This window comes from Peromyscus californicus, unplaced genomic scaffold, assembly GCF_007827085.1.
Source record: "Peromyscus californicus insignis strain IS unplaced genomic scaffold, ASM782708v3 Scaffold_12__1_contigs__length_115047231, whole genome shotgun sequence".
In the NCBI taxonomy this organism is placed as follows: domain Eukaryota; kingdom Metazoa; phylum Chordata; class Mammalia; order Rodentia; family Cricetidae; genus Peromyscus; species Peromyscus californicus.
This window is the reverse complement of record NW_026294413.1, coordinates 86292872-86308068: the sequence shown is the minus strand read 5'-3', so window position 1 is coordinate 86308068 and position 15197 is coordinate 86292872. Positions and strand designations below refer to the sequence as shown.

Here is a 15197-nt window from a genome sequence, read left to right as displayed (position 1 = left end):
TATATACCACATTTTATCCATTGATTTGTTGATAAACATTTGGGTTGTTTCTACTTTGTCTCCTTTTTTTTTCTATCTTTTTTTTCCTTTGGAGACAGCGTCTCTGTTATTTAGCTCTGACTGTCCTGGAACGAAGAATATAGACCAGGCTGGCCTTGAACTTGTAGATATGCCTGCCTTTGCAATTCCCGAGTACTGGGATTAAAGGCATGTGCTACCATGCCCAGCTTTCTTTCTTGTTTAAAATAGAGTCTTGCTATATAGCCCTGGGTAGCTTGGAACTCACTGAGTCCTCAGGCTGGCCTCAGATCACGATAGTCCTCCCATTTCAGCCCACCACCTCAGTCACTGGGAATACGATGCGTGCCACTGTGCACACTCTTTTTTAGTAATGATGCTGGAATCATTGGCCCACATACCTGTTTGAGTTCCTCCTTTTTATTTTTCTAAAGTGCATGCCATGGGACTGGGGAGATTGCTCAGTGGTTAAGAGCACTGACTATTCTTCTGAGGACCAGAGTTCAATTCCCAGCATCCACATGGCAGCTCATACCTGTCTGTAACTCCCGTTCCAGGGCTTCTGACACCCTCACATAGACATACATGCAGGCAAAACACCAATAATCATAAAATTAAAAAAATAGTAATAATAAAAATAAAGTGCATGCCAAAAAGTAAAATTGCTGAGTTAAATGGTAATTCTATGTTTAACTTTTTAAGGAACCTGCTGTTCCATTTTGAGTTAATTTTTATATATGGTATGAGGTACTGTAATAACTTCAGAACATCTTTTTACCCAGGGTGAAGATAAGTGTTTGTCCCAAGAGAAACCAGTGGCCACTGGTCCCTTGAAATCACCTGCTAGCCTTAAAGGCCACACTGGCAAGCCAGATATGAACAATACTGCAGAGTCATTTGCCACAATCAGCAAGATAAACATCGATATCTTACCTGCAGAGAGGAGGGACTCAGCAAATAATGGCCTAGTTCAGGAGAGTCAACCGAAAGAGTCAGACACCTCTAATGAAGTCGACAGTCAACGCAGTATTTCTCCAGACAAGAAGGAGCGGCTGCAGAGTGGTAACAAGTCCAGCGATCAGCCTGAAAATCTGCTTCCCAGATGGTCCTCTGATGATGGGGATGGGGATGGGAATGAACTGCTGAAGCCATTGCAGCCCCCAAATAAAGACCAAAAGCCAGAACAGGTGAGTGATACACAGAAGGAGTGGTTTTCAGAGGGAAGAAATAGGCAGTATGGTTACAAAGGTGTAGGTGTGGGCCTAGAGAGATGGTTCCGTTCTTGTTGCTCTTGCAGTGAGCCTGGGTTTGGCTCCCAGCACCCCCATGGTGGCTCACAACCATCCATAACTCCAGTTATGGATGCTCCTCCACAGGCACTAGCATACATGTGGTACACGTACATTACATACATGCAAACAAAATACTCATGCCTATAAAATAAATAAACAAATCTTAATTTTTTAATTATTAATAAAACTCAAAGATATGGGTATGTCGGTTGTTTGTTTGCAAGTTTAAACTAGAGAATGTTTTCATCACCTATTAAAAAGAACAACAATAACAAACCAACCAAACCATGCACAGTGACAGTCACTCCCCTTCTTCCTCATTTGCAGCCCATGGCAACATATGTCTGTGGATTTGCCAATTCTCGGCATCTCATGTAAATAGAATCAGATGATTCATGGCCTTTGTGCCTGGTTTCTTTTACTTCACATAATGTTTAATGTTTTCAAAGTTTATCCATGGTGTTGCGTGCCAGTATATTTTTTATTGTCAAGTATGTTTCCCTGTATGTATCTTACGTATAATGCTTTGATTTGTGTGTGTGTGTGTGTGTGTGTGTGTGTGTGTGTGTATGTGTGTGGTGTTGGGGATTGAACTCAGGGCTTTGCACATGCTAGGCTAGGCAATTCCTCTACTACTGAGTTCAGTCTCTAGCCCTGCTGTGGATATGTGTGTATGTGTTTCTTTAAAGTTGGTTTATTTTTATGTGTGTGCAATGCCTGAAGAGGCAAGACAAGGGTGTTGGATCCTCTAGAATTGGAGTTACAGACAATTGTGAGCAACCATGTGGGTGCTGGGAATCGAACCCAGGACCTCTGGAAGAGAACATAGTGCTCTTTACCCCTGAGTCATCTCCCCAGCTCCTGTGTGTTTTTTTTAAAAAAAATATTTAAAAAATCATTTGTGTGTGTGTGTGTGTGTGTGTGTGTGTGTGTGTGTGTGTGTGTGTGTGTCATGGACACCATGGCCTGGGTGTAGATGCCAGAGGACAATTTAAAGAGTCAATTCTGACTTTTATATGGGTTCAAGGGATCAAAATCAGGTCATCACACTTTCATGGCAGAGCTTTTATTCACTTAGCCATCTTACTGTACCTATGTTAACTGTAAAAAATGTTTATTTTATGCATGTGGGTGTTTTGTCTGCGTGTGTGTCTGTGTACCACTTTTGTGCCTGTTGCTTGTGGAGGGCAGAAGAGGACATCAGAGCCCCTGGAACTGGAGTTATAGCTGGTTGTGAGCTGCAATGTGGATGCTGGGAGTTGAACCTGAAAGAGCAGCCAGTGGTCTTAATCACTGAGCCATCTCTCTAGTACCCCACCATGTTTTAACTTTTTAAGAGACCGCAAGGCTGTTTTCTAAAGCAACTGTAGTCATTTGCTTTCCAGTAGTGATGTATGAGGGACCTACTTTGTCCAGGATTTTTGTCAGGACTTGTTCTTGTCCATCTTTTTTTGTTTGTTTGTTTAAATACTGTGACCAAACACAGTGCTTAATACAGGCTAAGCAAGTCCTCTACTACTGTTCTACATCTCCAGCCTTGTTGGCCAGTGCTGATTTTCTGTCAGCACAGAGACTGCACTTTAATCTACCGCTGTTTCAGCTAGCAATTGCAGCTCTGCTCAGGCCACAGCTTGGTGGGAATTCTGTTCCCTCAGGCACTGACTATGTCACTACTGGCAAATATAAGTTTTAAATGAATCACTATCATTCTATTTACCAATAAGACTTGGGAGTCAAAGGCTGGGGTGAAAGCTTGCTACTCAGAGAGGTTGAGTACTAACTAGCTGACCTTCTTTCTTTGCCTATGTCTCCAAAAGAGAGCTTCTTCTGCTCCGCTAAAACAAAAAAACCCGCACCACACAAAGTCCCTCCCTACTACTTTCTATGCATCTCTGTCGTCTTACAAACACCCTCTGACTCTATGATTACTTTCTGTCAACTAGTTGCTGACTTGGCCGCCTGACCCAAGGTTGATTTTATTAATGCAAATGTAAACTCGGGGTTCATGGTGTGATCAAATATCCTGCAAATATCCTCTTTTTGTCCAATTAAAAAGGAAAGGTTTTAACTCTTAACACAGTAAAACTATATACAGTAAGAACAATTAAGCTGGGCAGTGGTGGATGCCCCAGCATTTCAGAGGAAATTTGGGTGACCAGATGTTTCTGTTATTTCTATAGTTTGGGAAGTTGTTTACTCTGCACTTCCTGTTTACTTAAGTTGAAGGCTAGATAGTTACACTGTTTTCTTTGTTACCAAATTCAGAAAGGAAACTTACAAAAGAGATGTAAAGTTTCTAAGTTGAGACACATAAAATCTTCAGTTGTTTATCTAAGAAAATGTTTTAAAGTTTAAAAAGTTATTTTTAGGATGGTAATACAAGTTATGATAGAAAATAGTTTAGGTATAAAACTTTGGACTCATCAAGATAGGTTAGATGATAGAGTAATTTCTCCATACAAAAAGGCTGGACATTGTGACTATAATCCTTACTTGATAATTGTTCTTTTTCTTTTTTTTTTTTAAGATTTATTTATTTATTATGTATACAATATTCCTCTGCATGTTGCCTGCAGGCCAGAAGAGGGCACCAGATCTCATTATCGATGGTTGTGAGCCACCATGTGGTTGCTGGGAATTGAACTCAGGACTTCTGGAAGAACAGCCACTACTCTTAACCTCTGAGCCACCTCTCCAGCCCTTCCTTTTTTTTTTTTTTGAGACAAGGTTTCTCTGTGTAATAGTCCTAGCTGTTCTATAACTCACTTTGTAGACCAGGCTGGCCTCAGATTCACAGAGATCCACCTGCCTCTGCCTCACAAGTGCTGGGATTAAAGGCGTGCACCACCACTGCCCAGCCCATTACATTTTTAAATGAGCTGCATAGGTATACTACCTTAAACAAGAATAGAAACATATATACAGTATGTTGTAACAAAAATAACCTTAAATTTCTATCAATGTACAAAAAATATCTTCAAGAGTAGAAATATATATATATATATATAGTATGTTATAACAAAAATAATCTTAAATTTATATTAATATATAAAAATCCATACCAATGTAAAATATTTGAGATTAATAGTTGCTTTTTAGTTTAAAAGTAGATTCAATAATCTATCCTATTATCCTGCCATTCCTATATCCCCCCCTTTTTCTTTTCACAAAGAGATCCTTGAATCCAACCTCCCTTGCTTAGGTTTTTCTCTGACCATGACCAGTAACAGTTTGCAACCAACCCCTTTAAACGATGACATTCATAACTCACCAAATGACCATGTTCTCTAGGCTGCTTCCTGTTGTCTGAGGGTGATGGCATTTTTAGGGGACCCTGAGAAATTTAGGATAATGGTCAAGTCCTAGGAGGACTAGCTGTATTATATTTTGTTTAGTCTCTGTGACGGGAAAGTATAGATCTTATCTGAAGTCCTGGCTAGAGTAGTCTGTGAGGCTGGACCCTCTCAGCTAGCAGCTTTGAAGTTGTTCTGGATGCAGAATTTTGAGGAAACTGCAACAGAGGCATTCTTAGAGGCTGGATCACCTGGGATACTTGTCTTCATCTGGTCCTCTTTTGCTGAAAACATAAACTTTTTGTTGTTGTTGTTTTTTGTTTTTTGTTTTCTGAGACAAGGTTTCTCCATGTAGTTTTGGTCCCTGTCCTGGATCTCATTCTGTAGACCAGGCTGGCCTTGAACTCACAGAGATCCATCTGCCTTTGCCTCCTGAGTGCTGGGATTAAAGGCATGTGCCATCATGCCCAGTGAAAACATAAACTTTCAAAGGGAACATATATCTCTGCATTAACATAAGTATGGAATGTGCAGTGTGCATAAGTCAGCTAAAGATGACTTTCTGTTCTATGTTTGAGCAGGTAAAAGGCATTTATCAACTTAATAAGACCATTTGGACTGCATAACCAAACTGTAAAATAAATCTCTATCCATACCATATGAAAGGATGGCATGTAATGATAAGTCATGAGGACTCTGTAGCCAACAAGATTTATCATATCTCATTCAGTATCAGACATGATCGCATGTCGAGGGATCAGCATATACGTCACCTGTCCTGTAGTTTTTCTTGGTTTTCTTCCCTCATGTTTGTAGCCAAGATTTTCAGGAAGTCTCCCAATCAAATCTGGTCTTTATTAATTTTGAGGAAATCCACAGTTTTTGTTTCCTGTGGAAACAAAGGCGTAACTTCTCCCCCAATGCAACATATATCCTGACTTCTATTCTGAAGTTAAGACATTCTTAAAATATATAGGTTGGTCTAATTTAGCAGTTTTTTTCTGCAGTCCTGTGTCTCGCAGCAGTGTTTGCACTTCACTCATCAGCATTCAAAAAATTTAAAGTAAAAAAAGCACTATATAGGATCCAGACACCCTTTGTATTTCCCATCCTTGCATGTCTTATTTTTTTAATTACTTTACTCTTTCTTAAAGACTTCACTTTATTATTTTAAACTATTTTTTTCTTTATCATCTAAGCACATTTTTAATCATTCTGTACATGTTCAGAGGATTTTTCGGTCTGGTCCTGACTGTACTAAGTGCCTTCAGTGTTCTCGGACTGAATGAGCCAAAGTTTAAACTGCTAGGTAGCAGCTAGTCCCTCTGTTGCATGGCTAGCTTAGCACATGGCATTGGTGACTGGCTCTACCCCTCTTAGCCTAATCATCCCAGCTCTGGGAAGCTTCCGTGTCCAAGGTGTGGACAGGCACTTCTGTCTAGTCTCCTGCCCCAGTAGCACACAGGCTGCTCAAGTGCTCTGCCTTATTAAAGGGGCCGCGCCTCTATGCTTCAAGCACCTGGCCTGCTTGAGAGACTGAGGTCACCTGGAAGCTGCGTCTGACTCTGTGTTCAGAATTTTTTTTCAGCTTTCTCAAGCCCTATGTGGATTTATGTGCCCGGCTTTGGGTGCCAAATGTAGTCAGACTTTCCTTTAGGCTGCCAGCTCACAAATAACAACATGGAGACTTATTAATTGCGAAAGCTTGGCCTTAGCTTAGGCTTTTCCCCAACTAGCTCTTATAACTTAAATTAACCTGTTTTTAACTATTCTATGTTTTGCCACGTGGCTCAGTTATCTCTCCTCTGTACTATATGTATGACTTTCAGTGTCTCACTGAAAGATTGATCCTGAGTTCCTCTCTCTGCCCAGAAGTCCTGCCTATTCTCTCCTGCCTAGCCATTGGCCATTTCGCTCTTTATTAAACCAATCACAGTGACACATCTTCACACAGTGTAAACAAATACTCCACAACAGTCCAGCTTTGTGATTATAGCTGTTGGCCTAAAGGATTCTGCAATAGAGTCTTAATGTATGGTGTTGGGTTTTTTTAGATTTTATTTGTATTATTTTTAAATTATCTGTGTCTGTGTGTGGGTATGTGCACATGAGGGCAGATGTCCTATGGGGCCAGAGACATCAGATCCCCTGAAGCTGAAGTTACAGGTAGTTGTGCACCACCTGATATGGGTGCTGGGAATTAAATTCAGGTCTTCTGGAAGAGCAGTACATGTTCTTTACCACTGATCCATTTCTCAGACCCTTAATGTGGTTTTGACTTGCATCTTCCTAGTGACTCATGTGCTGAGGATCTTTCTATACACATACTGGTCATTTGTGTACTTCCTTAGAGAAATAGTCTGTACCGAATCACTGGCAAATTTTTTAATATTTATTTTAATTTTATGTGTGTATTTGCCTGCATGTATATATGTATACCATATGCATTCCTGGTACCCATACAAGCCAGAAGAGGGTATTGGATCCTCTGGATTAACACTGCAGACAGCTATGAGCCACCGTGTAGTTGGAAACTGAGTTTGGTTCTCTGCTAGAGCAGAAAATTCTCTTCTCCACTGAGCCATTTCCTAGCCCTTGTTGCCAATTTTTAATTGGTTTATTTCTCTTATTATCAAATTGAAAGAGTTCTTCTAGGTACCACATCTCATGAGATACAAGATTTAACAATATTGTCTCCCATTCTGTAGGTGTCTTTTACTTTAATTTTTTTCTTAGTGCTGGTGACTAAACCTAGGACATGAGACATGCTAGGCCAGTACTCTACATTGAACTACACCCCAAACATTAGTCTTATATTTCTTTTGTTAAGTTTATTTCTAAGCATTTTGTTAAAATAATTGCTTTTGTTTGAGACAAGAGAGTAAAAACCAGAACATAATTAAGGTCATCATTTCCTGTAAACGTAAGCATTCATTTTGAAAAGAGAAGGCTTCCTTCTCACTTCCATTGTACAGCTGACGTTATTTTTAAACTTATGTGATATGTGGGTGTTTTGCCTTCATGGATGTCTGTGCACCAGGTGTGTGGCCAGTGCCCATAGAGGCCAGAAGAAGGTGTTGGATCCCGTGGAACTGGAGTTATGGATGGTTGTGAGCTGCCATGTAGGTGCTGGGAATTGAACCCAGGTCCTCTGGAAGAGCAGCCGGTGCTCTTAACTGGTTAACTATCTCTCTAGTCCTTCATTTTGCAATTGCAAAAGTAGGTGTAGAGAGTTTGGCATCTGAAGTTCTGTTTTTTTTTTTTTTTTTTTTTTTTGGTTTTTCGAGACAGGGTTTCTCTGTGTAGCTTTGCACCTCTCCTGGAACTCACTTGGTAGCCCAGACTGGCCTCGAACTCACAGAGATCCGCCTGGCTCTGCCTCCCGAGTGCTGGGATTAAAGGCATGCGCCACGACCGCCCGGCGGCATCTGAAGTTCTAAGACTGTCCTGTGACTATGTGCAGTTCTTTAGTATGTGTTTCTTTCCTTCTTTTTCTTTTAAGGATCAAGTTCCTGGTGGATGTATAATAGGAAAACAGGACAGCATCCACCCAAGACTCCAGCCACACAACTCTGTGTCTGAACCTTCCGTGTCTCGACAGCGAAGGCAGAGAAAAAGAGAACAGACTGCCCATGGTCAGGCAGAGAGCCAGGTGAGCAATCTCTTTGCAGTGAGTCATTGTGCTGCTTGGGAGACAGGCTCTGGGAAGCTTGACTTTTGTTTAGAATGATTAACAGTTGCCAAAAAGTACAGGAGAAATGGAAAGAATGGAGCGAGAAGCTGGGCAAGGATAAGATGCTTCATACTCGTTTTCAAGTACCAGTGAGTTGGAAATATAGCAAAAATGAGTGGGTCATTTTGAAAGTTAAAGGAACAGGCTGTTTGGTTCCTTTGTGTTATGTTGCTGAACATGAATTTTCTTTTTATATATTTTCTTGACCATATATTTTTTTTTCTCTGCAATGCTGGAAAATGAATCCAGGGTCTTGTGAATACTATATAGGCACTCTACCACTGAGCTGAATTCCTAGCCCTTGATACTGCCTTTATTAAAATATCTTCCATTGGGGCTGGATAGATGGCTCAGTGGTTAAGAGCATTGGCATTTCTTCCAGAGGTCCTGAGTTCAATTCCCAGCAATCACGTGGTGGCTCATAACCATCTATAATGGAATCTGATAACCTCTTCTGGCATGCAGGTGTACATGCAGATAGAACACCATATACATAAAATAGATAAAGCTTAAAAAAGAAGCTATGTCTTAAAATATATATGTATATGTACGTATGTATCTCTATATAGCTATATATGGATATATATGGATATATGCATTCAGATATCCTATCCCTAAGCTTCTTAGGTAGTCCTTCACTTTTGGCAGAGTCTCTGTAGCACAGGTAGGTCTTGAAACTATGATTTTCTTGCCTCAGCCTCTCAGGTAGCTGGGATTATGCCCTGCACAACCAGGACTGGCTTTTTAAGATGTTGATAAAGCGCATTTGATAGATTGCTTGTCTGGCATGCCTGTGGCCCTGGGTTCGGTTCCCTAGCATCAAGTAAACCAGGCATAGTGGCACAAACCTATGACCCCAAAATTTAGGATGTGTAAATACAATCAGAAATTCATACTCATTCTTGACTACATATAGTCAATTTGAGGGTAGCCTGGGGGAATGAGACCTTCCTTTGTCAAAAAAAAAAAAAAATTAAGTGCTTTAAAAATTTTAAGGACAAATCAGTAATGAATGCATGGGGGACTTGGCAATGGGAAGTTTTAGGGATGACTGTATATGAAACTGATAATCTCCCCCCCTCTTTAAATTACTTAAGTTCCAAGAGTCACCCGCTCGGCTTTTGCCTTCTCCCCCTGCTGTTGGAAAAGTGGATACCGTAGCAACAAAACAAAATAATGAAAACCAAGGTAGACCTGTGGCTGAGTCTGTAGACAGTTCAAGGATCAGTTCAACATCATCGTCTAAGGTTTGTATGAATGTGTGCTGGTTTAAAAATACTTCCTATAAGTCAGTGTATAGTGTGGAGGTTCATGTTAAAATGTATTAGCCCCACTTTACAATTCTAGAAGGGACAGATTTGTGCCTTCACAGCATTGGCTTTGGTTGCAATGCACGTCGTCTGCACTTCCAAAGAGAGCCACTTGCAATCATGTAAGGAGACTAAGTAGATTCTGAATATGAGAAGTATGAAAGTATTTTCTTGCTCGTCCACAAATGAACATCTTCCAGAAGCCAGGACTGTGATCACTCTTTCATAGGTGTTACCCTTGTGTGGACTAAACTCCACATGCAAAGTGGTTTCCGCTCCTTGAGAGACCCGTGGGAGGCCGTTAGCACTCTTGGATGCTATGTCATGCATTGCTACAGGGAAAGTGAGTAGAAACAGAAATAACTCCATGACTGTCTTTCAGGATCGACTGTTATCGGCCAGAGAGAGGAGACGACTGAAGCAGTCTCAGGAAGAGATGCTCCCCTCAGGTGACGCCGGCGTCTTTATCTAGTTGGTTGTTGGTGGCTGGTCAGAAGAATTGGCTCTGGTTGTTAGGTGTACAATCTTGGAAGCAGAATAATCCATCTGGGAAAAGGATGTGGAAGAGTTCTTGAAATTTCTTAGATAAGCCTTATAAAAAACTGTGGAGTATGGACTCTTAACTGCGTATCAGAGAAAGAGGAGTAAAGTGAGAGACAGGGAGTGGAGAGATGCTCTTGCAGAGGACCCAGGTTCAGATCGCAGCACCTATGTGGTAACTCACAACCATCTTTAACTTCAGTTCCAGGGGATCCAACACCTTCTGACCTCCATGTACACCAGAACATTCATACACACAAAATAAAATTTTTAAATCTAAAATTCTTAAACAAACAAGTAAATAAATTTAAAAGAGAGAGAGAGAACTCAGAGTGTTTGAACTTTGAATCTCAGGCTAGACATCAGGTGAATATTTACCATGTTTTCCCATCCAGACTCTGTTGGTCAGGGAGCTACACTGGGCTAAGGAATGGAGGGGTTTGGGTTTGTTTATTTGTTTGTGGTTTTGTTTTGTTTTGTTTTTCTTTTTTTTTTTTTTTTTTTTGTTTTTTCGAGACAGGGTTTCTCTGTGTAGCTTTGTGCCTTTCCTGGAACTCACTTGGTAGTCCAGGCTGGCCTCGAACTCACAGAGATCCGCCTGGCTCTGCCTCCCGAGTGCTGGGATTAAAGGCGTGCGCCACCACCGCCCGGCTTGTTTTGTTTTTCAAGACAGGGTTTCTCTGTATAGTTTTGGTGCCTGTCCTGGATCTCACTCTGTAGACCAGGCTGGCCTCGAACTCACAGAGATCTGCCGTTTCTGCCTCCCGAGTGCTGGGATTAAAGGCATGTGCCACCACCGCCCAGCTCTATTTGCTTGTTTTTTGAGATATGATCTCATTATGTAAGCCTTGGCTGGCCTGGAACTTATTTTGTAGACTAGGCTAGTCTTGAACTCAGAGATCCATCTGCCACTGCCTGTTGAGTGTTGGAATTAAAGGTGTGTGGTACCTGGCTCTATGGATGATTCTATTTTTAAAATTGTTTTTAGATTTATTTTATGTATATTTTATGTGTTTTACTTGCATGTACATATGTAAGCCACTTGCATGCCTAGTGCCTACAGAGGTCAGAAGTCGTTGGCTTACCTGAAAGTGGAGTTATGGATGGCTGGGAGCCACCATGTGGTTGCTGGCAACAGATCTCCAGTCTCCTGCAAGAGCATCAAGTGCTCGTAACTGCTGAGCCATCTCTCCAGCCCCTCTGCGGGTCATTCTTACTACCATCATCTAAAAGTTGTGTGTTACCAGTTGTCCTGTATTAAAGGTGGCTGTGTCTCCAGCGTTACGGTAAATGTGTTAAGGGCGGTTTCTTGTTTCGTATTTATAGTCATCCCCAAAGGTAGGTAGTGTTACCCTGTGGTTCTAGAAGGCTAAAAACTTGCCCAAGCTTCAAAGCTGGTAAACCCAGGACTAAATTTGGGCTAAAGTGGCAGACAGCAGAATGATGATGCACATGCTCTTTGGGTTACTCTGGCTGACTCTTCCTGTAGTGTCTTCTGTACTCAGTACGAAGTCCTCCTTAGCTGAGTCCAGCACACCACAGACAGCTGCTGGGGTGTTCATATTTTCAGGTCCTTCAGTTCGGAGAACTCCAGGTGCAGCGGAGCCAGTGAAGCCACAGGAAGAAGACCAACCTGTTTCTTCCCGACGATTCTCTTCAGACTGCAGCATCGCTCAGGTACATCACACACTCCTGAGGGACATGGAGATAATGTGTCTTTTCCTGGGAAACCTAATACAGTTAACCTAACAGATGTCAGCATCATGTTTTAGGGGCATTGCTCACCATGCTATTTCTTTTGGGAGACAGAGTCTCAGTAACGGAGGCCAACTTGGAACTTTCTGTGTAGCTGAGGGTGACCTCCAAATCCTCCTGCCAAATCCTCCTGCCTCCATGTTGTAGGTGTTAAGAATACAGGCATACACTACCATACTCAGTTCATTTTAAGATTAAATCTTGCTGTGTAGCCCAGGATGACCTTGAACTCGTGATTCTCCTGTCTCTGTATCTGTCTTAATGTTCTATTGCTCTGAAGAGACACCATGACCATGGCAGCTCTTATAAAGGAAAGCATTTAATCGGGGCTGGTTTACAGTTCAGAGTTTTAGCCCATTGCTGTCATGGTGGGGAGCATGGTGGTCCACAGGCAGACGTGGTGCTGGAGAGTAACTGAGAGTTCTACATCTGGAGCCGCAGGCAGCAGGAAGAGAACAAGACACTGGGCCTGGCTAGAGCATAAGAAACCCCAAAGCCCACACCCAGTGACACACTTGCTTCAACAAGTCCACACCTACTCCAACAAGGCCACACCTCCTAATAAAGCCACTCAGTGTGACCAAGCATTCAAATCTGTGAGCTTATGGGGGCCGTTCTTATTCCAACCACCAGTGTCCCAAGTTCTGGGATTAAAGAAAGTGTGTACCACTATGCCTAGCCCTCTTTTTCACGTTTGATCAAGAAAGGAACTCAGGCCAGGCGGTGGTGGCACACACCTTTAATTCCCAGCACTTGGGAGGCAAAGGCAAGTGGATCTCTATGAGTTTGAGGCCAGCCTGGTCTAGAGTGAGTTCCAGGATAGCCAAGGTTACAGAAAAACTCTGACTTGAAAAACCAGAAAACAAAAACAACCCCCCCAATAAACAAACAAAAAACAAAAGAACTCAAATAATAATTTAAAAGGTTATGCTCAACTCATTGAAGGTATACATTTTTAAAATGTGTATGAGTGTTTTCCCTGTATGTGTGTTTGTTCACTACATGTGTGCCTGGTGCCCTGGAGGCCAGAAGATCTCCTGGAACTGGAGTTACAGATGGTAGTGAGCCACCATGTGGGTGCTGGGAATGGCACCCAGTGCTCTTAATGGCTAGGTGACCTCTCCAGTCCCAAGGCTATGTATTTTCCAGGCATTCTTGTTAACAGTTGGAAGTTTAGTCAGAAGCCTTTCTTAGGGAATTGTTTTGTTTTCTCTCTTTTTGTTTGTTTGTTTTTGTTTTTTGATATTGGGGATTGAGCCTAGGGTCTCACACTTGTTAGGCAAGTATACTACCACTGAGGTATATTCCCTAGACCATTTTTCTACTTTTATTTTGAGACAGGGTTTTACAAACTCACTAGTTGATCTTATAGTCACTGTGTAGCCCAGGCTAAACTTGAGCTTGCAATCCTTCTGCCTCAGCCTCTGAAGTAGCTGAGATTACAGTCCTGTACCAGCAGGCCAGGCTAAGATCGTCCATTAGGCAACACTTGGTCTATTTTTCTGTATCACTAAATATCCATCTTTATGGCCTGATTTTTTTTTTTTTTTGAGACAGGGTTTCTCTGTATAGTTTTGGTGCCTGTCTTGGATCTCACTCTGTAGACAAGGCTGGCCTCAAAGAGACCCACCTGGCTCTGCCTCCTGAGTGCTGGGATTAAAGGTGTGCGCCTCTGCCACCCGGCTTTATGGCCAGATTTTTAACTCAATTGCTAATGATGAATCTTCAGTTTCCTGTTTGTGTCAGGTTATTTAAGGTTTGTGAGACAGAGTCTTCTCAAATTCACTCTATAAAGCCTAGGCCAGCCTGGGGCTTACTGCAGTTCTTCTGCCTAAATTTCCTGTGTGCTGGGATTAGATGTGAGCCACCAGCAACTTGGTGTATTGTTTACAGTATCATTAAGTTACTTCACTAATTGACATCTGCACTTTCTAAAGCTGTGAGGTTTGTGTGAATTGTACTAGGTAACCTTGTATATAATTTTAATAATCTCACATAGTAGCAAGTGGGAATTGCCTGGATTAATGTGTCATTGTATCTTGTTTAAAATGCCTGTATTCCTTCTGGGGTAAGCCCCTCTGCCTGAGAACCAAATCACCAGAACAGCCATCCACTCTCCTCTGCAAAGGAAATACCTTCATAACTGAGACTGTGGTCTTAAAAAGCTTCACCCTGGTGTTCCTCAGTCTTCAGTTGTGAACTTCAGGAGTGAACTGTGACAGCATTTGAATAAATTCACTTTGTTTTATTTTTTGAGACAGGGTTTCTTTGTATTACAGTCCTAGCTGTCCTGAAACTCACTCTGTAGACCAGGCTGGCTTGAACTCATAGATCGACTTTCCTCTGCCTCCTGAGTGCTGGGATTAAAGGTGTGCACCGCCCCCGCCTGGCATTCATTTGAATAAATTAGCTTCAAGTTTGCTGTAAGTTTCACCTTTTTAATTGCATGGAGGTACATTGTGTCTGGTTACTGCACTTGAAACATTTTGAGTATTACATTCTGATTTTGTTCTTTCCAAACACTAATAGGAAAAGAGACTGATACATGGCCTGTCTGAGGATGAGTTAAGTTCTTCTACAAGCTCAACTGATAAATCAGATGGGGATTCCAGGGAGGGGTAAGTTCTTGGTTTTCTGTCTCACTGTGTTTGAACTGAGTCTAAAAAGTATTCCTACCTGCGGTACTCATACATTACACATGATTCCTGGTACACGCGGAGCTAAAATACCTCTTCTGTGAGAGGAAAGGAGTGATGGCTCCGTGGTGAAGAAGGCTGACTGCTCTTCCGGAGGCTTGGGTTCCCTTCCCAGCACCCACATGGCGGCTCACAACCCTCTGCCACTCCAGTTCCAGGCGACCCGAAGCCCTCTTCTTGCCTCCGTGAGCACTGAATGCATGTGATGCATATACACACAGGCATATACACACAATCTCTGTGATGCTCGGATTAGTCTTCCACAGTTTTCTTTGTACTGTTTTTCATAGATTCTATTTTATGGAAGATTTGCGCTCACTCACCTGTCTGTGTCTAGTTCATTAGCCCCATCTAACACATCGTGTTTTCATCTCTACGAGTTCAACATAGGTGCATTGTGTGTCTTCCACACTGTTCCCTTAGCATGTCCATGCTTTCTCTCTGGAGCCATAGGAAGTATATCTATAACAACCACTTCAGTGTCCCTGGCTGCTCGCTCTATTACTTGGGTCACTTCTGGGCTTGTTTCTATAAATTTGATTTTTTTCCCCTTCACAAGG

At 41.9% G+C, this 15197-nt stretch overlaps 1 protein-coding gene across 5 annotated transcripts in view; it reads left to right on the top strand.

The window, feature by feature from the left end:
* The window catches only part of Nek4 (NIMA related kinase 4), a 43708-nt gene that overhangs the window by 18981 nt on the left and 9530 nt on the right, over positions 1-15197 (top strand). For all 5 annotated transcript variants that reach the window (XM_052733720.1, XM_052733719.1, XM_052733716.1 and 2 more), the window contains exons 7-12: positions 801-1205; positions 8106-8255; positions 9434-9583; positions 10029-10095; positions 11757-11863; positions 14471-14559. In XM_052733720.1, the coding sequence (XP_052589680.1) occupies positions 801-1205; positions 8106-8255; positions 9434-9583; positions 10029-10095; positions 11757-11863; positions 14471-14559 (968 nt within the window). The remainder of the gene's footprint in view (positions 1-800; positions 1206-8105; positions 8256-9433; positions 9584-10028; positions 10096-11756; positions 11864-14470; positions 14560-15197) is intronic.